The sequence below is a fragment of the Mus musculus genome, chromosome Y, assembly GCF_000001635.26.
Source record: "Mus musculus strain C57BL/6J chromosome Y, GRCm38.p6 C57BL/6J".
Lineage (NCBI taxonomy): Eukaryota > Metazoa > Chordata > Mammalia > Rodentia > Muridae > Mus > Mus musculus.
In genome coordinates this window covers 81459170-81484093 of record NC_000087.7, presented here as the reverse complement: position 1 = coordinate 81484093, position 24924 = coordinate 81459170, and the positions used below count along the sequence as shown (strand labels likewise).

General features: G+C 35.2%; 1 protein-coding gene across 1 annotated transcript; it reads right to left on the bottom strand.

Moving 5' to 3' along the window:
- Window positions 1–203: 203 nt before the first annotated feature.
- On the bottom strand, window positions 204–24665 carry Gm20911 (predicted gene, 20911). The gene is made up of 9 exons (XM_030251570.1): window positions 24548–24665; window positions 19147–19213; window positions 18506–18540; window positions 11485–11551; window positions 10874–10908; window positions 3602–3719; window positions 2730–2829; window positions 593–691; window positions 204–233 (listed from the first exon to the last, which is right to left on the bottom strand). Exons 1-9 carry the CDS (start codon window positions 24663–24665, stop codon window positions 204–206), a joined length of 669 nt encoding a protein of 222 aa, XP_030107430.1.
- Window positions 24666–24924: the final 259 nt, after the last annotated feature.

Here is a 24924-nt window from a genome sequence, read left to right as displayed (position 1 = left end):
TAAAACTCTGTTTCATAGGAAACAAAAAAGTTAGAGATTTTTTTATTTGTTTTATATATATACCAGCAAGTGAAAATTTTTCATGCTTCATTTTTCTGAAGATGGGAAAGTAGAAGAGTACTTCAGATTATTCTCCATGATGGCTCTTTCAAACATAGACATTTTTTTTTTCTCAGTTCACCATCTACACCAAAAAGCATATCTTAGTTCTTGGTCCCCAAGTTCATCAAAACCTAAAACAGAAAAGTACCTCTTATTAAATAAATTCCCAAGGATACAAATATGAAAGATTCTGTGCAGATGATGTATAGGGTAAAGGTTAAGGTCAGGATTAGGATTAGGGTTAGTGTTAGGGTTATGTTTAATAAAGCAGGATAATTATAGTGTTATTAAAGTATGAGGTACATCTGAGGTCAAATTCCCATTTTATCATTTCATATCTTTAATAATTCATACAAAGCCATTAGGATTTTATGGATAATAGCAGTCATTTCAGTAAGAAATAATTCAAAATAATAAGTAGTTAAAACTTTATGATTATTAAAACATATTTAGATTCCTAAGGTCATTTTATGGACCATGTGCAACATACCTCCATGGACTTCTCATGCATTTCTTTAACTGCTTCCAGGGTCTGGTTCTGACTACATTTGGACAGTTTCAATGCTTGTTGTTCTTTTTGACAACTATTCTACAAATGTAAAAGGAAAACATTAGTATAACAATTCTGTTTATTTTTGTTGTTACTGCCATGCAACATGCATGGTAGTCTAACAATAAAACACTAAATGTATATCTAATACTAAAACATTTATGTGAGCAAAAATAATTCTATATGAAAGTTAAAAGGAATAGTTTTCCAACTGATTTAAAATTTTAACAACTATTTTGACTAAATATATATATATATTTACAATAATATGAAATAACATTATGCTACCAATTGTGGGGTAGGAATTTTTTTTAATGTGAAAGAGTTTTTCATAATGCACAGACTGGCCTTAGCCTCCCAAGTTCTTATGTTTATAGGCATGCACCATGTATACATGAACTCGGTAAAATCCTAGTCTTGGAAGCTTAGATTGGTTTTCTCTAGATTCCAATCTCAAGCAACATATAGAAGTAGTAACATAAAGTTCTCATTGTATTCTTTAGGGTTGCGCACAACCATGATAATTTGCATTTAAAAAAAATTAAGAGAAGCCCTTTACACCTTTTCACCTTGGGCTACTACAATCCTGTTTTGCCCTTTATTCACTGTGATCAATTTTTTACCTCACATTTGCACTCAAATCATCATAATTAAGTAAAATTACCTCTAATTTGCAATGCTTAGCTTTAAAAAAAGTGCACCTGCATACATTTGGAGACAAAGGGTTAATATTGGGTGTCATCTTTGATTTCACAGTACTGTTTCAGAGACAGAATCTCACTTAACCTAGAGCTCATCATTTATGCTACACCTGGTGGCTACAAAGATCTAGAGATCTTCTTTTCTCTGAACTAAATCTGAGATTGGTTGTTTTAAAATGCTCACAACCACACCAACTTTTTTTTTTTGTTGTTGTGGTGGTGGTTTGTTTTTAGTGTTGCTAGTTTGTTGTTGTTTATTTTGTTGTTGGTGGTGGTGGTGTCGGCATTCATCCCAATGCAGGGAATATAAGCTGGGGTCTCCATGCCTACACGGGAGAAAGATTACCAATTAAACCATCTTCCAGCCCTGTAAATCAATCTTATTGGGCCCACATGCAGCATATGACACATTTAGGGATCTTTTCTTCTTTAAAACTTTCCTTCACTCATGGTAGTTTTCTTTCTACCAGTGGTTCTCTTCCTTTACTGGCTCCCTCTCACCAACTGCCATATGCAGAATTACAAATTTTGAAGTACCCTGCTGTTCTGTCTTTAGACTCCTTATTTACAGGGATGATCACTTTCCCTTGAAATGTCATCCAGAGTCCAATGTTTAAAAACTGTCTTCAATTGGAGTATTTATTATTTATCTTTAGTTCCTATCTCTTTCCAGAACTGACTCATAATGACAGGTTCCTCAATGCCTTCTGAGGCAAGAATGAATTTGCTGTTCCTTTCAAATTGAATACTTTCCAAACTATTAACCAGTAAATAAAATAAAATAGTTAATATGATTATCGTTGTCTCAGATCTTACTTGGAAACCAGGTGATGACTCTACAGGTAGAGTAATGGAGACGTGATCTAAAATTGTTTGCTGATATTCTTCCACAGGAAAATTCTTCCAGGGCTGTTGAGATTGTTTGTTTCCATCCTCTGTTGTTACTAAATCTTTACTAAATTTAGGACTGTAAGAACTGATTTACCAAATTGAGTTGGTTTTTTAATATAAACAACAGAGTCCAGGTGAAACCAATAAATAAGCTTTCTCTCTTCTTTGAACTCTGATATATTGTGTTTTTTTTTGTTTTTTTGTTTTTTGTTTTTTTTTTTTTGTAGTCACTGGTAATCATCTCTTGATCTTTCTGCAAATGTCTGCCTCTTGAAAATTTATGATCTGGTATACCATAAAATGCCTAGTCGTTTTCATTGATATAGTATGCAATCAATAGTTTATATCTCAGTAAGACTAGAACAGAAGCAAGGATAGATAGATAATGGAACTTAATTTAGTTTCATATGCTCAACTCAAGGCTAGTTGTTCCATTCCTACTTAGTAATACTAGGTTAAATATTAAGTTTTTTTATGGTACCAACCACTGATTTTTCTTTTTCTTCATTGAATTTCTGTACATCCATATCAGACTTCTGAAATGTAGATATATACTGCTCACAAAATTTGTTGTTGATGTTCTTCCTGTAAAGCACAGTAACAAAAGCAGGCACATTTCATACCAATATGAAAATGAACACTCAGAACAAATTCAATTGAACATTTCATACTATAAAAAGAAAAATAGCAGTATAAAATATCTAATGGGAAATCATTATAGATTTTTCCGCTAACATATTATCAGAGAGGTTTTCATTTATGTTTTAGCTTTTCAAAATTAAAGAAATATAAACACACACAACACACAAGTAACACACACACACACACACACACACACACACACACACACACATATATATATATATATATATACATATGTACAAAATTTAATTATATTTCAATGTGGTTTTTTTTCATTATTTTCTACAAAATATAAGTTCTAATTTATTTTTCATACATTGCCTTAGTAAAGACAGTGAAAAACATGTCAACTAAAATATACAAATTGTCTGCATATGTAATTGTAGTTGTTCCTTTTGAATATTGTTAAACATAATAATCCATAAATTACATTCCTAAGACTATGTGCAAGACTTCTGTATTTCCACAATGAATGTAAATTAAAATTTAAATCTCATTAACATTGACTTAAAGCAGAAAATAAAATTTTCATAGATTTCTATGAATTAGATTTAGTTTGCTTGAAGGCATGATGTTATAGGGTTAACTGTTTAGACAAAATCAAAGCCACACATTTTTACTAAAGAATCAGACATGATATAATTTTTTTTAAACTTCAGCCACATATAATTTTTAAAATGATACACATTTGACCCTACAAATATAACAACTCTACCTCTCTCGTTCGTTCGTTTTGCAAAATCTTTCTAATTTCTGGTTGCTGCCTTTGAAAGATTCTTTGACATAAGTTTCCATCCATTTTCTCTTTATGTGAAGCGTCTTATAAATGTCATCTATATTAAAATAAAGAGTCATTTTGAAGAAAAATTAGATGATTCCATGTATTCAAGTAAAAATAGATATAGATAAATTTCATTCAATAATGCTATGGAAACTTAAAATTAAATGATAGATATCACAAACATGCTTCATACTTTAGAATACTTAGGGTTTGGTATGTTCAGATGAAGGATGTTCAACCTGTAAAGTCTACAGAAATGTTCCACAACATAGAAAAAAGCAGTCCATGTATTTTGGATAAGAAATATCTAATCTTATCTGAATTTTAATTTCTGTAAGGAAAATAATTTTGAGCTTCAAGAACAGTTTTCAAAAGAACAAATGCACAAAACAAAGGATCAAAAGTATACTTAATTCTTCATAGGGAAACACTTTTAATAAAGGCTAATTCTTTTCCAAATCTAAAAAAGATGATGCAACTGAAAGAACAAACTTGACTGTGGAACTGTTAGACCCATTGTTTGAAATATTCAATTAAAATAAGAGGGCAACCGGTCATATTGGTTCCCATGTTAATCCTAGTATTCTGGAGGAAAAGGCAGAGAGATATTTGTGTGTTCCAGGTTAACCTGGTCAACATACTGAGTTCCAGGACAGTCAGAGCTACAAATGAGACCCTGTCAGAATCAAACCTGCGTTTGATTCCTAGCACCTACATAATGTGCACAAATATCTCCAACTCCAGTTCCAGGGGATATGATGCCCTGTTCTAAATTCTGCATGCACCAGGTACATATGTATATGACTCACAGACATACTTATAGGCAAAATACCTATATAAATAAAAATAGATAAAAATGTTAAAATCTATGTTTAAAACAATGATCTCCAAGTTTTTTTTAATCAAAATAAAATTATTTCTAAAGTGAATTGGTAATTATATTTCAGAACATATCCTTTAAAAAAACACTTGAAGAAAATTATGGTAGGAACTTTTGATCAGTAACTGCTGCAGTTCATGAAAATTGTAATGCTTCAGAAAATGTTTAGTACCTTTCTAGCATGCACAGTTAGCTTTCAGTAACTAGGATGAAGCTATATTTCGGTGTACATGTTTAATATTCTCACCATACATAGTACTAGACAAAATCAGATTATTAAATGATTATTCTGCCTCCTCTAAATAGAGCAAATCCTTAAGTTGAAAAAAAATAATTTGGTAAAATGGGTAACTTGAAAGAAGCAAAATATTATTTTTTAAAAATATAATATTGTTTCATGGGGGTAGAGATATGGCTCAGCAGTTAAGAGTACTTCCTGTTCTTTGCAAAGGACATAGGTTTGGTGTCTAGCACTCATATGGTGGCTCACAACTATCTGACTCCAGTTCCAGGTATCTGAAATAATCAACTGATATCTGAACAACAGGTACACATGTGGTGCACATATATAACTGTAAGCAAAACACTAATACACATAAATAAGTCCAAAAATAGGTATTAGGAACATTGTTTAGTAAGCCATGTAAAGATGTTTTTTTTATGTGTATGATCCTAGTATTGGAAGCTTAAGCAGGAGATTTCCAGTGTAAAGACTGCATAGGTTAAATAGGAAAATGCAGGCCAGCCTGAACTACATAATGACACCATATCTCAAAGACAAGTTACTGTCTTCTGAGAAAGCTCACTTAGCATTCAGTTACATATAATTTAAAACAGATACTTTAGAATCTGAGTATCATTCTCTCATTGTTTAGTAAGTTGTCTTCCACTTACAGTTACATAATTCATTTCATAAAAAGAAAAAAAACAATGAAGGGATTGGAGAGATGATTCAGCAGTTAAGAGCACTGGTTCCCTTCCAGCTTTCTGAGATTGGAGTACCAAAACCCACAAGGTGGCTCACTACCTATAACTTCAGTTTCAGGGGATTCAAGGCCTTCATCTGGCTTCCTCAGGTACAAGACACACTAGTTGTGCACATACACACGTGAAAGAAAGAAAAAAAAACAATAACCATAACATAAAATTTAAAAATAAGTTATAAGGGTTACATTAAAGAATTCAGTTTTGCACTGTGCCATATAAAGAAGGAAGCACAGAAGACTCCTAGAAAAGAAACTGACTTAATATAAAATTAGCACTGGATCAATGAAAATATGTTTCATGTACAGAATTTTGTATACATATCACTTAGCTATGAGTACATGGAACTGTGAAATTGTTTACATCTATTTTTTTTCCTTTTAAAATTCCTTCAAAGCTGTTACAAAAAAAGCCTCAGTAGTCAAGAGGGCCTACTGTGAAAAGAGGAGGTTCACAAAGTACTTTTTTTTTGTTTTTTAAGGTAAGTAATGTTACTTCATGCTTATCAAAGGATAATTCATCAAAGATGAACTCACAATTCTGAATATCTATGCTCCAAATACAAGGGCAACCAAATTCATAAAGAAATTTTACTAGAACTCAAAGTACATATTGTACCCCATATAATAATAGTGAGAAACTTCAACACCCCACTCTGAGCAACGCAGAGGTCCTGGAAAAAAAGAAATGAAAAAGAGACACTGTGAAACTAATGAGAAGTTATGAAACAATCGGATTCATCAGATACATATATATGTATCTGTCACACACACACAGACACACACATCCAAACATGCACACATATATTGAAGCAAATTCACACACAGTTCTCACTAGATGAAGAGAAATTATTTGAAAAAAATCAACAAACCTTCATGATAATAGTCTTGGATAGATTAAGAATTTTAAGCACATACCTAAATATAGAAGCAAACCAGAAGCCAACATCAAATTAAATGGAAAGAAACTTGATGCAATCCCACTAAAATAAGACAAGACAGGACTAGACAAGGCTTCTTACTCTTTCCCTACCAATTCACTATAGTACTACAAGTTCTAGACAGAGCAACTAGAAAACAAAAATTGGTCAAAGGAATAAAAATTGGAAAGGAATAAATCAAAATATCACTATTAGCAGATAATAAAATAGTATACTTAAGTGACCACAAAAATTCCATCAGAGAACCCATAAACCTGAAAAACAACTTCAGCAAAGTGGCTAGATATACAATTAACTCAAACAAAACAGTACCTTTCTTCTACTCAAAAGATAAACAGGATGAAAGGCAATTATGGAAACAACACCTTTCAAAAGTCACAAATTATAGTTCCTTGATGTGACTCAAACCAAGCAGGTGAAAGATTTCTATGACAAGAACTTCAAGTCTCTGAAGAAAGAAACTGAAAAATCTCAGAAGATGGAAAGGTCTCCCATGGTCATAGATTAAGTTAGTAAAAATGGCTGTCTTCCCAAAAGCAATCTACAGATTCCATGCACTCTCCATCAAAATTTAAACTCAATTCTTCGTAGAGACAGAAAGAGCAATATGCAAAACCATTCGGAATATCAAAACTCCAGAATATCCCAAAACTATTCTCAACAATAAAAGAACTTCAGGGGGAATCATCCCTGACCTTAAGCTGTATTATGCAGAAATAGTGATACAAAAATGTATGGTAATGGTACAGAGACAATGCCTTCATGAAATGGAGAGATCTAAAATATATCATTCTGTGTGATCTCAAAGGAAAAAAAAACATGGTATGCCTCACTGATAAGTGGATATTATCCTAAAAGCTCAGAATACCCAAAATGTAATTCACAGACCACATGAAGCTGAAGAAGAATGAAGACAAAAGTGTAGGTGTTTCAGTCCTTCTTAGAATGGGGAACATAATATTCCTGATAGGAAATGTGGAAATCAGGGCAGAGACTTAAGGAATGACCATCCAGATTCTGTCCAACCTTTGGATCCATCCCATATACAGAAACCAGGCACAGTCACTATTGTGGATACCAACAAGTGCTTGCTGATAGGAGCATAATATGACTGTCTCCTGAGAGGCTCTGCCAGGGCTTGGCAAGAACAGAGGCTGATGCTCACAGCCAACAATCAGACTGATCATGGGGTCCCCAGGGGAGCAGTTAGAGGAAGAACTGAAGGAGCTGAAGGGGTTTGCAACCTTACAGGAAGAACAACAATATGAACCGAGCAGACAGACCAGAGCACTCAGGGACTAAGCCACCAAACAAAGAGGGGCACCCATGACTCTAGCGGCATATAGAGCAGAGGATGGTATTGTCAGACATCAGTGGGAGGAGAGGTCCTTGGTCCTATGAAAGCTCCATGCCCCAGTGTAGGCAAATGCCAGGGTAGGGAGGTGGAGTATGTGGGTGAGGGAACAGGCTCATAGAAACAAAGCAAGTGTCAAATGGAATAGGGATTTCCTGGGATTAAACCAGGAAATGGCTGATATTTGAAATGTAAATAAATACACACACACTCACACACACACACACACACACACACACACACACACACACACACACAGATGGCTTTAATTGTGTCTTCAGGTGGGTTTACATCTAATCACAGGATGATCTAAATTTTTCCCATTCCTGCTAGTTTTTTGATAAATTAGAGTAAATGTGTCTGCATCTCAATCTCCAAATAAAATCATAGTTGCTCTTATCACAACCAAGCTCCTCAACCTTTTTCATCACAATACAAATCTAAGACAAATCTTAAATATAAAATTCTTCCTGGCTGGACAAATATTTTACTGCTACAGCAAGAAGCTCTGGTTTCAATCTTCAGGAATGAAAAATAAAAACCCCCAAAATTTAGATATAAAAAATAAAGAAGGCATGATTCCTCGGGCCCCATTACATTTCTGAGGCTGAGGACTTCAGGTACAAGGCCAGTCCAGGCTGCAATTGAGGTTTCAGATAATCCTGAGATATAGAGCTAGAGGTTACTTTCCTAAACCGAAACAACAAATAAATAAAGACAGCCTGGTCTGAATTATGTCTGAATTCCCAGCACTTCTGAGGCTGAGAGAAGCCTCTAGTATTTGAGGCAGTTTGGAACCTATATATAGAAATTTCGGCAATGTGGCATTTTCACAACACGTTAAAATGTAGACTGGTCTTCAGTTTCTTTTTAATAAATTCCTGGTGGGAAGCAGTTGCACAGAAGAGGGTTTTGTCTGTTTCATCCACTAAGTGAAGTCCAGTTTACTCACACCTCACATCCCCAGTCCCCAAGAATACTTTCAGGGTCTCCATTTCCTTGGCCTTCCTGATTTCTGCTAGGAGCTAGTCTGTTCAAACTCTTGCACTTACAGTGAAGTTCTCAGTTTTTCTCAGCAGAGGCCTAAGTGGGAAAGGTCGATTGTGAACCTGGAAGTAGCAACTTCCTGAGTCCAGTGAGGATCACCTAATCTCATTACTCCTGAAGAAACACCTCCAAAACTCCACCTTCATCCCCACCCAGACCCCTAGCTGAACCAGGATTAACCAACAGACAATTGACTACCTCCACTGAGACTTCATCCTACCATGATTCCTCAAGAATTTTGCTTCCTCAAGAACTCTTTGTAGCCACCATACTGGGTAACAGGGTTTGAACAGCAGGAAAATAATCTCAGCCAAGCCCATTGCTGATTGGCTGTGTTTGCACATGAGTACTAAGGGTAAGAGAGGCTCTTTCAGTCATCTGTGATTAAAGCTTCAAAAAGCGGGTAGTATTTTAACTTCCACTACTACCCAGAGGCTTTCCATTTTCTAAGTTTGCAATACTAACTTGAAAGTTAAAATAAAATGAACTCCAAAGACGACTCTCCTACTTTGTTTCAGATGAAGGGACTGTTCTGTGTAACTCTAAATTGTTTTTTTTTTGTTTGTTTGTTTGTTTTGTTTTTTGTTTCTTTTTTTTTTTTTGGTTTTTTTTTTAAAACTAAAGTGTTTTTGCATGTTTGTATTTATATAACATGTATGACTAGTTCCCCTAGAAACTAGAATAGGATGCCAAAATCCCTGGATCTAGAATTAAAAATGATTTTGAGAATTATGTGGGTTCTAGGAACTAAACCTTGGTTCTGTACAAAAGCAACAAGTGTTCTTAATTTCTAAGCCATCTTTCCATTCCTATCCTGTGTGTGTTTTAAGGTGTGCTGGACCATTTCTCACGATAGATGTTTAATTTTACTATATAATGGAGAGTATAAAAAATGACTTTGTTAATGTTGTCTATTTCCAGAAACAGAAAAACAAACAAACAAACAAACAAAACAGCAACAAAAAAAACATAATTTTAATGGATTGTGTAAATCATAAATAGTTTCAGGATAAAAATGGAGTGTATACATTTCAGTATATGGGTGCATAAGGAGGCCAGATATAGACATCTGTTTTATTCTCAATTATATTCCAAATTTCTTTTTCATTTTCAGTTTTTTTTTTCAAGTCAGGGTTTATCTGTATAGCTCTGGTTAACCAGGAACTCACCCTGTATACCAGGGTGGCATCAAAATCAAAAATCTCCCTGCCTCTGCCTCCCAACGTCTGGGATTAAGGCATGTGCCACCACTGACTGACCCAACTTAAAACTTGAGATAGGTTCTCTCTGAATGTGCAGCTAACCAATGCCACTACCTCGGCTAGCCAGCAAGCTGTCTCCACCTACTCAGCACTGGTTGGCAGCCTGCATTTTAGAAGTGGATTCTAGGCCCCCACTTTTATTTTCAAGAAAAACATTTTACTAAAACAGCCATCTCTCTAGCCACTCTTCAAGGTTTGTTCTGTTGCTATAGACACTGCAATTTTTTGTTTGTTTGTTTTTTGTTTGTTTGGTTTCTTTTTCTATTTCTCTAATCATGCCTAAGTTTAGGCTCCTAAAATGCTTAGTGGTGGTTTTGCTTGTTTCCTTACAACAGCAAATTGGTTTTCTTGCTCACTTTACAATTTGCAGCTAATTTGGCACACTGGACGAACTGACATTTCATTTACTAGTCTTATTGCTGTGTTTTGTTTCTTTGGTGCTTTTTTTTTTAAATTTGATGGGTTTGTTTTTTTTTTTTGCTGGTTTTTTGTTTTTGTTTTTGTTTTCACCACTGAAGATGAAATTTATAACTTTTAATGGTGCTTTACCACTGAGCTACATCTTTAGTTAATCTTTAGTTTTGAATGTTGGATGAGAAGTTATCTGTGTGTATTTTTTAAAGAAAACTATAATTTCTGTGAAGCCTACAATTATCCCCCTATGCTATAGGTTCTATAGAGATCTGTTTCCCTCGTTTGGCCTCTTCAAGAAACAGGGAAATATTTCTAAAACACATACCTCCAGATTTATCCAACATACTGCCTACTTCATGTCTGTGAAGACAGAACAATAAAAAATTAAAGCAAGAAATATAGTAGACTGGTAGGCCATTTTTTTTACCACACACAAAACTTTACACAGAACCTTCTTTAATTTTTTATAATAAATATATAATGTTTGGTTTGGAACAAATGTCATATGAATATAAAATATATGGTGGACTACCAAATTGAACTTGGATTATTTACTTTTAACAATTCATACGTTTACACCCCACAAGGAGTTTATTCATAACTCTCCCACAATTGCCAAGACCCTTTTTTCCCCCAGATAGTCCCCTACTTATTTTTATGATGTTTCTCCTTTTCTTTGAGTGTGTCAAAGATCACATGCAGGTGGTCCTATTGTATGAGTTCCTATGTGTTTGTGATCACAAAGTCTAAAGGATCCCAAGCTGGGCTTGAACTTAACATATATCAGCATCTGACATTGAAATGCTGATCTTCCTGAATCTAGTTTTCCAGTGAAGGTAACACAAACACTACTTTTGAAGTACTCTATTGAACTGGCAAAAAAAAAAAAAGAAAGAAAAAAAAAGAGAAAAAAAGAAAAAGAATTAAAAATATTACCCCATGTCTTCATCTCCTTTTACTTGAGGCGATATATTTTCATCTTTACCAATTGCTGGATTATTTACTGTATTGACAATAGAAAATGTAAACATTTGAAAGTATGCAATATTAGTAATAGTTAATAAAGTACTATCAATTTGAATTTCTTTGGAAAAACTGCCCATTTTGAGTTTTTGAAACAGATTTTAAAAATTAAGTAAAATTAAGTACATCCAGGAAATCTAGGACACAAGGAGAAGAAAAAACATAAGGATAACAGGTATAGATGAGAAGTAAGATTTCCAAATTATAGGGCCAGTGAATATCTTCAACAAAACTATAAAAGAAACCTTTCCTAACCTAATGAAAGAGATGTCCATGAACATACAAGAAGCATGCAGAACTCCAAATAGTTTGGACCAGAAAAACAACAACAAAAACAAAAATCCCTGCCATCATATATTAATCAAAGCACCAAATGAACAAAACAAAGAAAGAATATTAAAAGCAGTAAGGTAAAATGGTCAAGTAACATATACAGGAATTCCTATCAGAATTACACCTAACTTCTCCCCAGAGACTATGAAAGCCATAAGATCCACGGTAGATATCATACAGACACTAAGAGAGCAGAAATAAGAGCCAAAGCTATAATATGCAGTAAAACTATTTTACCATAGATTGAGAAAACAAGGTATTCCGTGAAAAAACAATATTTACACAATATCTTTGAACAAACCAAACCCTTCAAGGGATAATAAAGGGAAAACTCCAATATAAGGAGGGAAATCACATGCTAGCAAAAGCAAGATATTAATCTTGAAGTAAACCTAAAAGAAGATAGCTACATGAACAAAATTCCAACAAAAATAACAGGAAGAAACAAAGACTTTGTCTTAGTATCTCTTAATATCACCATATTCTATTCACCAATTAGAAAGAAATAGACAAACAGACTGGATGTGTAAGCAAGACCCAGCATACCAGAAACAAACCTCAGGGACAAAGACAGACATTTCCTCACAGTAAAAGGCTGGAAAACAATTTTCTAAGCAAATGTTCCAAAGAAACAAATTTGGAGTAGCCATTCTAATATCAAATAAATTTGACTTTCAACCCAATGTTATCAAAAAAGACAAGGAGTGACACTTCATATTCATCAAAGTTAAAATTTACCAAGATGAATTTTCAATTCTAAACATTTATAGTCCAAATGCAATGGCATCCATATTCATATAAGAAACTTTAGTACAGCTCAAAATGCACATTGCACCACACACAATAATAGCAGAGACTTCAACAACCCTCCTCATCAATGGAAAGATCCTGGAAAGAAAAATTAAAAAAAGACACAGTTAAACTAACAGAAGTTATGAAACAAATACATTAGTTGATATCTATAGAACATTTTATTCTAGAACAAAAATTGTCCATTCTGCTCAGCACCTCATGACGCCTTCTCCAAAATTAACAATATAATCAGTCACAAAACATGCCTCAACAGATATAAAAATATCCAAATAATCTCATACATCCTATCTAATCACCAAGGACTAAGGCTGATCTGAAATAATAATATAAATAATTGAAAACCCATGTACACGTAGAAGGTGAACAAAAATCCAGTCAGTGATAAATCAGGTAGGGAAGAAATAAAAAAAAAATAAATGTAAGACTTTTTAGAGTTTAAAAAAAAATGAAGTTACTACATACCGAAAGTTGTGGAACACAACTAAAGCAGTGTTAAAGGGAATCTCATAGCTCTGAATGCCTCTAAATAGAAACTGGAGAGAAGATACAGTAGTAGGTTGACAGAACACATAAAACCCCTTGAATAACAGGAAGGAAATTCACCCAAGAGGAGTTGAAGGCAGGAACTAATCACACTCAGGGCTGAAATCAAACAAGTGGAAACAAAGGAACTATAACATAAAATCAAACAAACTAGGAGCTGGACCTTTGAGAAAGTCAACAAGATAGATAAAACATAAGCCAGACTAATTACAGGGCACAGGGAAAATATCAACATTAACAAAACCAGTAATGAAAAGGGAGACATAACAACCGATACTTAGTAAATCCAAAAAAATCATCAGATCCTACTATATAAGCCTGTAACTTAGCAAAAGTGGAAAATCTGGATGAATTGGACAATTATCTAGACAGATGTCAGGTACTAAATTTCAATCAGGTTGAGATAAACCCTGTAAACTCTCCCATAATCCCCAAAGAAATAGAAGCAGTCATTAAGAGCTCCCCCCTCAAAAAAAAAAAAAAAAAAAAAAAAAAAAAAAAAAGCCCCGTATCTGATGGGTTTAGTACAGATTTCTATCAGGCTTTCAATGAAACACCAATACCAACAATCTTCAATCTATTATGCAAAAACAAAAGAAAATGAACACTACTTAATTTGTTCTATGAAGCCACATTTACTCTTATACCCAAACCATACAAAAACCCAATGAAGACAGGATACTTCAGACCAATTTAACTTATAAATATTGATGCAAAAATACTCAATAACATCCTGTTAAACACAATCCAAGAACACATCAAAATGATCATCCTTCAGGATCAAGGGGCTTCATCCCAGGGATACAGGAATGGTTCAATATATGGGAATCCATCAATGTAATCCAATATGTAAAGAATCTCAAGGAAAAAAACACAGTATTATCTCATTAGACGCTGAGGAATCATTTAAAAAAAATCAACACACCTTCATGATGAAGTCTTGGATAGATTCAGAAAGCAAGGCCCATAACTAAACATAGTAGCAAACCAGGATCCAACATCAAAATAAATGGAGAGAAACTCGATGCAATCCCACTAATATATGACAAGGCTTCCCACTCTCTCCCTACCTATTCACTATAGTACTAGAAGTTCTAGCCAGATTAAATAGACAACAAAAAGAGGTCAAAAAGTTAAAAATTGGAAAAGAACAAATGAAAATATCACTATTAATAGGTAATAAAATAGTATATTTAGTGACCCCAAAAAAATCCTCTAAAGAACCCTTAAGCCTGAGAAACAACTTTAGCAAAGTGATTGGATATACAATTAACTCAAATAGATCAGTAGCTTTCCTCTACTCAAAGGATAAACAGGCTGAAAAGGAAGTTATGGAAGCAACACTCTTCACAATAGTCTCATATTTTAATACCTCGGTGTGACACGAAAAAAGCAAGTCAAAGTTCTGTAGGACAAGAACTTCATGTCTCTGAAGATAGAATTGAAATTCTCAGAAGATGGAAAGATCTCCCATGGCCATAGATTGGTGTCCCAAATAATTTAGTAAAAATGTCTATCTTGCCATAAGTAAGCTCTGATTCCATGCCCTCTCCATCAATATTCAAACTTAATTCTTTATAAAGATAGAAAGAGCAATATGCAAAATCATTTGGAATAACGAAAATCCAGGATATTGTAAAACTATTCACAACAATAAAAGAACTTCAGGGGGAATCATCCCTGACCTCAAGCTGTATTATAGAGAAATAGTGATAAAAATGTATAGTGACCATAAAGAAAAAATGACTTCAGGAAGTTCACACGCAAACGGATATGTCTAAAGTATATCATCCTGTATGAGGTAACACAATCCCAAAGGAAAAATATGGTATGCACTCACTGATAAGTGGATATTATCCTAAAAGTTCAGAATACACAAAATGTAATTCACAGACCACATAAACCTTAAGAAGGAAGAAAAAAGTGTGCATGTTTCCGTCCTTCTCAGAATGGGGAACAAAATACTACTGGGAGGAAATATGGAGACAAAGTGCAGGGCAGAGACTGAAGGAATGACCATTCAGAATCTGCCCCACCTGTGGATCCATCCCGTATATAAACACCAGACCCTGTCACTATTGTGGATACCAACAAATGATTGCTGAAAGGAGTCTAATAAGGCTGTGTCCTTAGGGGCTCTGCCAGAGGTTGGCAAAAACAGAGGCTCATGCTCACAGCCAACAATCAGACTGATTATGGGGTCCACAGTGGAGGAGTTAGAGGAAGGACTGAAGGAGCTGAAGGGGTTTGTAATCTTACAGGAAGAACAATAATATGAACCAAGCAGACCGCCCCCCTCCCCCCAGAGCACTCAGGGACGAAGCCAGCAAACAAAGAGGGGGACCATGGCTCCAGCTAAATACATAGCAGAGGATGTCCTTGTCAAACATCAGTGAGAGGAGAGGTCCTTGGTCATGTGAAGTTTGGTGTCCCAGTGTAGGCAAATAGAAGCAGAGGGAGGGTGGAATGGTAAAGGGAATTTCTGGGGTGAAACCAGGAAATGACTAATATTTGAAATGTAAATAAACACACACACACACACACACACACACACACACACATAATATGATGGCTTTAACTGTGACTTCAAGTGGGTTTATATGCAATCACAGGATGATCTAAATTTTGGTCCCATTGTTGCTAGGGTTTTGATAAATTAGAGTAAATGTGTTTGCATCTCAATCTCCAAATGAAATCATGGTTGCTTTTATCATAACCAAGCTCCTCAATTTTTTTCATCATAATACAAATCTAAAGCAGATCTAAAATATAAAGTTTTTCTGGCTGGACAAATATTTTACTGCTACAGTAAGAAGCTCTGGTTTCAATCTTCAACAAGGAAAAAAGGAATAAAAAACAAACAAACAAACAAACAAAAATTTAAATATAAAAAATAAAGAACACATATTTCCTCAGGCCCAGGTACATTTGTAAGGCTGGGGACTTCAGTTTCAAGGCCAGTCAAAGCTGCAGGTGAGGTTTCAGACAATCCTGAGATATAGAGTTAGAGCTTACTGTCCTAAACCAAAACAACAAATAAATAACAACAACCTGGCCTGAATTATGTCTGAAGTCCCAGCACTTCTGAGGCTGAGAGGAGCCTCTGTATTTTGAGGCAATTGGAGCCTATACATAGAAATTTCGGGAATCTGCCATTTTAACAACAGGTAGAGGTAAATGAAGACTGGTTTTCAGTTCGTTTTTAATGAATTCCTGGCAGGCAGCAGCAGCTAAAAGAAGGTTTTAGTCTGTTGGCTCCACTAACTGACTTCCAATTTACTCACTCCTCACCTCCCCAAGCCCCAAGAAGACTTCCAGGGTCTCCAATTCCCTGGCCTTCCTGCTTTCTGTTAGAAGATAATTCTGTTCAAACCCCTGCCCTTAGCGAAGTTCTCTGGTTTTCTCAGCAGAGAACTAAGTGGGAAAAGTTGATTGTGAGCCTGGAAGCAGTACCTTCCTGAGTCCAGTGAGGGTCACCTCCTCTCCTTACTCCTAAAGTAACACCTCCACCCCTCCACCTTCTTCCCCACACAGGCCCCCAGCTCAAACAGTATTAATCATTATTCAACAGACAATTGACTACCTCTACTGAGACTTCTCCCTACCATGCTTCCTCAAGAACCTTGCTTCCACAAGAACTCGGCTTGATGACTACCACAAAGCATACTGGGTAACAGGGTTTGGATAGCGGGGAAAACAATCTCAGCCAAGGCCCTTGCTGATTGGCAGTGTTTGCACATGTGTACTAAGGGTGAGAAAGGCTCAATCAGTCGTCTGTCATTGAAGAGCAAAAAGGTGGTAGTATTTTAGCTGCCACTACTACCCAGAGGCTTTCCATTTTCCAAGTTTACAATACTAACTTGAAAACTAAAATAAAACAGACCCCAAACAAGACTCTCCTACTTTGTTTCAGATGAAGGTGCTGTTGTTTGTAATTTTCAATTGTTTTATTTATTTAAGTAATTTGTTTTTGCATGTTTGTGTTTATAAACATGCATGTGTGGTGCACATAGAAACTAGAAGAGAATTCCAAAACCCATGGATATAGAATTAAAAATGGTTTTGAGCCATTGTGTGGGTCCTAGGAACTAAAACTTGGTTCTGTCCAAGAACAACAAGTGCTCTTAATTTCTAAGCCATCTTTCCATCCCTGTCCTTTGTGTCTTTTAAGGTGTGCTGATCATTTTTCTTGAAAGATGTTTATTTGTACTATACAGTGGAGATTACAAAATTATAACACTTTCTTAATATTGACAATTTGCTCATAGAGAAAAAAACATCATTTTAATGGATTGTGTAAATCAGATAAAGAGTATTGTAAAAAACTGATGCATATACATTCCAGTATAAGTATGCATAAGAGGGCGACAAATAGACATTTGCTGCATTCTCAATCACATTCCAACTTCCTTTTTTTTTTTTTTCAAGGCAGGGTTGTAGTCCTGGACCTCACCCTGGTTACCAATTGCTGGGATTATGGCATGAACCACCTCTGACTGCCCAAATTTAAAACATGAGACAGGTTCTCTCTGAATCTGCAGCTCACCAATGCCACTAGCCTGGCTAGCCAGCAAGCTGTCTCCAACTACTTTTCACTGGGTTGCAGCCTGCATTTTTAAAGCCGATTTAAGACCCCCTCCTTAATTTATATACTTTCAAATAAAGCACATTACCAAAACAGCCATCTCTCTAGCCCCTCTGAGAGGTTTGTTCTCTTGTGGTAGCCACTGTATATTTTTTTTTCTTCTCTAATCATTCCTAAGTTTAGGCTCCTAAAATGCTTATTGCTGGTTTTGCTTGTTTCCTTACAAGAGCAAACTGGGTTTCTTGCTCATTTTACAATTTGCAGTTAATTTGGCAAACTGGACAACCTAACATTTCATTTGCAAGACTTATAACTGTGTTTTGCTTGTTTGGTAGGATTTTTGTTAATTTGGTGCATTTGTTGGTTTGTTTGGGGTTTTTATTGTTATTGTTTTGTTTTGTTTCTTTGTTTGTTTTTGTTTGTTTATTTTTGCCACTGAAGATGAAACTCATCACTTTTAAATGGTGATTTACCACTGAGCTACATCTTCAGCTAATCTTGCATTCTGAATGTTTGCTGAGAAGTTATCTCATATGTGTTTTAAAGGAAACTACAATTACTGTGAACCCAAAATTATCCCCTTTTGCTATACAGTCTAGAAATCTGATGCCCTCTTCTGACCTCTTTAAAAAACAGGCAAATACCTCCAAAAACACATACCTTCATATTTATCCAACATACTGTCTACTTCATCTCTGTGAAGAAAGGAAAATAAAAAATTAATGCAAGAAATATAGTGGACTGGTAGGCATTTTTCTTACCCACACAAAACTTTAAAAAGAACTTTCTTTTAATTATTTATAATAAATATATAATGTTTGGTTAAGAACAAATGTCATATATATATATATATATATATATATATATATATATATATATATATATATATGTATGTATATATATATGTGTGTGTATATATTACATGGTGGAGTATCAAAGTGATCTTGTATTCTTTACTTTTACCAATTCATACATTTACACCCACAGTAGTTTATTCATTACTCTCCCACTCTTGCTGAGACCCTTCTTCTTGCCAGATGGTCCCCCTCTTATTTTCATGATTTTTCTCCTTTTCATTGTGTGTATATCTTGGAAGATCTCAGGCAGGTGGTCATATTATACTAGTTGCTATGTGTTTGTTATCACAAGGTCTGAAGGACCTCAAGCTGAGCTTGAACTCAACATATAGCAGTGTCTGATTTGTATTGCTATCTTCCTGAATCTACTTCTCCAGTGAAGGTAATACAAACACTACTTATGAAGTAATCTATTGAGCTGGCAAAAAATATTGAAAATGTTACCCCATATCTTCATCTGCTTCTGCTTGAGGCGATATATTCTCATTTTTATCAAATGCTGGGCTCTTTACTGTATTAACAATAGAAAACAGAAACATTTGAAAGGATTCTATATAAGTAATAGTTAATAAAGTACTATCGATTTGAATTTATCTGGAAAAACTCTCCATGTAAATTTTTGGAAGAGATTTTAGAAAGGAAATATTTACACCGAGAAAATCCAGGACACAAGGAGATGACAAAACTTAAGGATAATAGGTATCAATGACAAGTAAGTTTTTCATATTTAGGGACAGTGAATATATTCAACAAAATTATAGAAGAAAACTTCCCTAACCTAAAGAAAGAGTTGCCTATGAATATACAAGTAGCCTACAAAACTCCAAATAGTTTGGACCACAAGAGAAATTTCTTCCATCATATAGAAATCAAAACTCCAAATGCATAATAAAAAAAAGAAAAGAAAAAGAAGAATATTAAAAGCACTAAGGGAAAATGGTCAAGTGACTTATAAAGGAAATCCTATCAAAACTATACCTAACTTATCCCCAGAGATTATGAAAGCCATAATATCCAGGGCAGATGTCATACAGACCCTAAGGGAAAAGAAATGCCAGACAAGGCTACTAGACGCATCAAAAAATTTTACAATAGATTGAGAAAACAAGGTATTCTGTGAAAAAAAAACGATATCTACACAATATGCTCGAACAAATCCAGCCCATCAAGTGGGAAATAATGGGAAAACTCCAATATAAGGAGGGAAATTACACTCTAGAAAAACCAAGAAATTGATCTTGAAGCAAACCTAAAAGAAGAAAGCTACATGAATCACATTCCAACTCTAACAACAAAAATAACAGGAAGCAACAACTACTTTTCCTTAATATCTCATAATATCAGCGGACACAATTCACCAATAAAAAGACATAGAATAACAGACAGGATGTGTAAGCAAGACCAAGCATACTAGAAACAAATCTCAGGGACAAATACAGATATTACCTTAGAGTAAAAGGCTGGAAAACAATTATCCAAAAAAATGTTACAAAGAAACAAGTTGGAGTAGCCATTCTAATATCAAATAAATTCGACTTTCAACCCAAAGTTATCAAAAAAAAAAGAAAAGAGGAGGGACACTTCATATTCATCAATGTTAAAATTTGCCAAAATGAATTCCCAATTCTGAACATTTATACGCCAAATGCAATGTCATCCACACTCATAAAAGAAACTTTAGTAAAGCTCAAAAACACACATGAATAGAGCATTAAAAGAAACCTTGACTAAATTGGTTTTAGAGACCTGCAGAAAAGATTATGCAGCTCTTTTTCCCTTCACCTTGTTCTGAGTATGGAACACCACAGGGAAATTTAAACTTACACCATTCGAACTCCTCAACAGGGGACCCCCCCCCCCTTTAACAGAAGCAGGTGGAATGTTTGACCCTCATGTTTCTTTTTCAGAACTCCCACTAGCTCACTTGAAGGACCTACAACTGGTCAGAAAAGATGCCTTGGAAATGTTGAAACACAATAAAAAACTTAAACAAAAACAAAAAAACAAAAAACATACGAACCAGAAACCATCTTGGTGCCACATAAATTTCAAACAGGAGTACCTGTCCTGGTCTGGTGCCACCATTCTGGCAAACTTGAACTCAGATCAAAAGGACTTTCCCTGATGATTCTCACAAGCCCTGCTGCCACACCTCCAGCATGTGCCCAGTTCTGGCATCCAGCCTGCCATGGCCCACTGGCCTGGCACTGCTCACACACAGTGGGCACTGCACAGGAACCTCCCTCCCTCCCTCCTCCCAATGGCAAGAGGCTCTTTTATCTCATTCAATGGGCTTCTGAGGTTCTCAATCTTACATATCCTAAAGCTGTGACCTCATGTTGGCTTTGTTTGGCAGCTGGGCCAGAGGTTTAATTTTCTAACTTATAAGATCAGAACTATGTACTAGAAGGAGTGGGAAATGTGAGACCACAACTTAGAGCGTTTCTCCCTGGAAGGTAAAGCACCTGGACATTCTCCAAGATTGTTTTCCCTGATTTATAAAAATACAGCCAGAAAGAAGCTCTATGTTCTCTACAGCCACCAAAAATCCTTTTGGTTTCTGAGCCTTACAGCTAGAGATTCAAAATTGGAGTTTTGACAAGGACGTCTGGGCAGAGAAGAACACTCCTCCCATCTCTTCCCAACTCCTCCAAACTCTCCTCCCAACTCATCCCAATTCCTCAGCTAGCTAATAAAAACCTTCTTCTGTCACATCTCAGAGTCATACGCCCCTGCCCTGCACAGTGGAAGGAGTTTGTCCTTAGCTAGCTGATAATAAAACCTCTTGCAGTTTGCATCAGGTGTGGATTTCTCTCAAGTCATTGGGGTGCTGGCCAGCTCATCCCGGGACATTACTGGACTTGAGAGGAGGTCCATCTTCGGGGTCTTACACATGGAGACCTAATACCAAAACTCTTCAAACTAATATGCAAAATCAAAAGAGAAGGAACACTATTGAATTTGTTCTATGAAGCCAGATTACAATTATATTCAAACCATAAAAAAACACAATGAAGAAAGGAAACTTCAGACCATTTTCCCTTATGAATTTCGAAGCAAAAATACTCAATAAAATCACTGCAAACCAAATAAAAGAATACATCAAAACGATCATCCATCATGGTCAAGTAGACTTCATCCCTGTAATGCAGGGATGGTTTAATATATGGAAATTTGTCAACATAATCCACTATAGAAACAAACTCAAAGACGAAAACAACATGATCACCTCATTAGATGCTGAGAAAGCATTTGACAAAACACAACACCCATTCATAATAAAAGTCCAGGAAAGGTCAGGAATTCAAGGCCCATATCTAAACATAAAAAAAAAAATACAATAGACAGCAAACGAGTAGGAAACATTAAACTAAATGAAACAATCTCATTAAAATCAGGGACTAGACAAGGCTGCCCACTTTCTTCATACCTATTGAATATAGTAGTTGAAGTCCTAACTAGAGCAATTAGACAACAAAAGGAAAACAAATGAATACAAATTGGAAAGGAAGAAGTCAAAATATCACTATTTCCAGAATATATGATAGCATGTATCAGTGACCCAAAAATGCACCAGAGAAATCGTAACCATATATATGACTTCAGTGCAGTAGGTGAATATAAAATTAACTCAAACATATCAGTGGCCTTTCTCTACTCAAAGGAAAAAGAGGATGAGAAAGAAATTTGGGAAAACTCACCCTTCACAATACTCACAAATAATATAAAATAGCTTGGTGTGACTCTAACTTAGAAAGTGAAAGATATATATGATAAAAACTTCATGTCTCTGAAGAAAGAAATGAAACAAGATCACAGAACATGGAAAGAACTCCCATGCTCATGGATTGGAAGGATTAATATAGTAAAAATGGCTGTTCTGCCAAAAGTAGTTTATAGATTCAATATAATCCCCATCAAAATTCCAACTCAATTCTTTACTGAGTTAGAAAGGGCAATTTACAAATTCTCCTGGAATTTGAAAAAAACAAACAAGCAACAACAACAACAACAACAAAAAACCAACAACAACAACAACAACAAAAAACAAAAACCTGGTATAGGAAAAACTATTCCCAACAATAAAAGAACCTCTTGTGGAATCACCATGCCTGACCTCAAAGTGCACTACAAAGCAATTGTGATAAACACTACATGGTACAGGTATAGTGGTAGACAGGTAGATAAATGAAATAGAACTGAAGTCAGAGAAATAAACCTTTAGTCACTTGATCTTTGACAAAGGAGCTAAAACCATCTAGTGGAAAGGAGACAGCATTTTCAACAAATGGTGTTGGTTCAATTGGCAGTTAGCATGTAGGAGAATGTAAATTGATCTATTCTCATCCCCTGTGCAATGCTCAAGTCTAAGTCGATCAAGGGACTGCACATAAAACCAGAGACACTGAAACTTATAGAGGAGAAAGTGGGGAATAGCCTGGAATACATGGGCAAAGGGGGGATATTCTTGAAAAAAAATACTACCAATGTCTTGTGCTATAAGATTAAAAATGGACAAATGGGACCTCATAAAACTGATAAGGTTATACCCAGAAGTTCAAACTTGTAATAAGGAAACATGCTTCACTTTGTCCATAGCAGCCTTTTGTATAATAACAAGAAGCTGAAATGAACCCAGATGACTCTCTTTAGAGGAATGTATATAGAAAATATGGCACATTTACTTAATGAATTACTACACAGCTATTAAAAAAAATGAATTCATGAAATTTTTATACAAATGGATGGATCTGGATGATATCTTCCTAAGAGAGTTAACCCAATCACAAAAAACACACATGATATTCACACATTGATGAGTGGATGTTATCCCTGAAGCTCAGAATAACCAAGGTAAAATGTGCAAAACCCATGAAACTGAAGAAGGAAGACCAAAGTGTGGATATGCCGTTCCTTCTTAGAATGGGGAACCAAATAATCATGGAGGGAGTTACAGAGACAAAGATTGGAGCTGAGAATAAAAGAATACAGAGACTGCCTCACTTGGGGATCCATCCCATATACAACCACCAAATCTACTGAAGATGCCAACAAGGGATTGGGTGCAGGAGAATGATATAGTTGTCTCCTGAGAGGATCTGCTAATGCCTGACAAATAAAAAAGTGGATGTTCACAGACATCCTTTGGACTTAGCACAGGGTCCCCAATTATGGAGCTGGAGAAAATACCTAAGGAGCTTAAGGAGTTTGCAGGCCCCTAGAAGAAAAAACAACATGAACTAACAAGTACCCCACAATTCCATGGGATTAAACCACCAATCAATGAAAACAAATAATGGGATATATGATTCCAGCTTCTTATGTAGCAGAGGATGGACTAGTCAGGCATCAATGGGAGGAGAGACACTTGTTCCTGTAAAGATCCTATGCCCCAGTATGGGGGAATACCTGGGTTAGGAATTGGTAGATGATGTGTTGGGGAGATGGGGGAGAGGGGAGAGGACAGGAGATTTTTTGGAGTGGAAACTAGAAACGGGGATAATATTTGAAATGTAAATAAGGAAAAGTTATAATAGAAAAAGAAAGGAAATAATTTATTTGCAAGTTTTATGAAATAAATTCATGTTTGGCAAACATATTATACGAACAATGTTCATGTCTTTTCTTGAGGTGAAATCAAGAAAGTTCTTCTCTCTCAACATATGCTGATATAGTTCCAAGAGTAGGTTTATGTGCTGCAAAACCTTGTATATAGGAATAGAGAGATATAGGTAAAATTAGAAATGAAGTATATGTAAACTCTTAACAAAGACTTCTTCCATTTCAGGTGACTAGGTAAAGTCTAATGAACTGCAGGACACAATTAATACTGGAAATGCGATACCTTCCGAAAGAGCCTCCTCTGAAACTTTTATGTCATCGTCCTCATCATCAAAGTCCAAAAGTAATAAGTAACCTTCCTTTGGTATCACCTTCAATTTCTTAAGAGCCATTCTTCTCATAAGAACTCAGTAGTCTTCTTAGTTTAAAAAAAAAAACAATAAAAATAAAAAGGAAAAAAAAGAACTTAGTTACCTGATTAAAAATTATCATTTAAATAATTAAAAATAACAAAAAATCAAATAATTATTTTAGCTCAATGAAAGATCATTTCTTTTTTTACTTAACATGTATATTTTTAATCAATTGCCTTTATCAGAGAGTTCTGTGTACATATTCAATATGGTGATGCATATATATATACACTTACCCGTACCATTT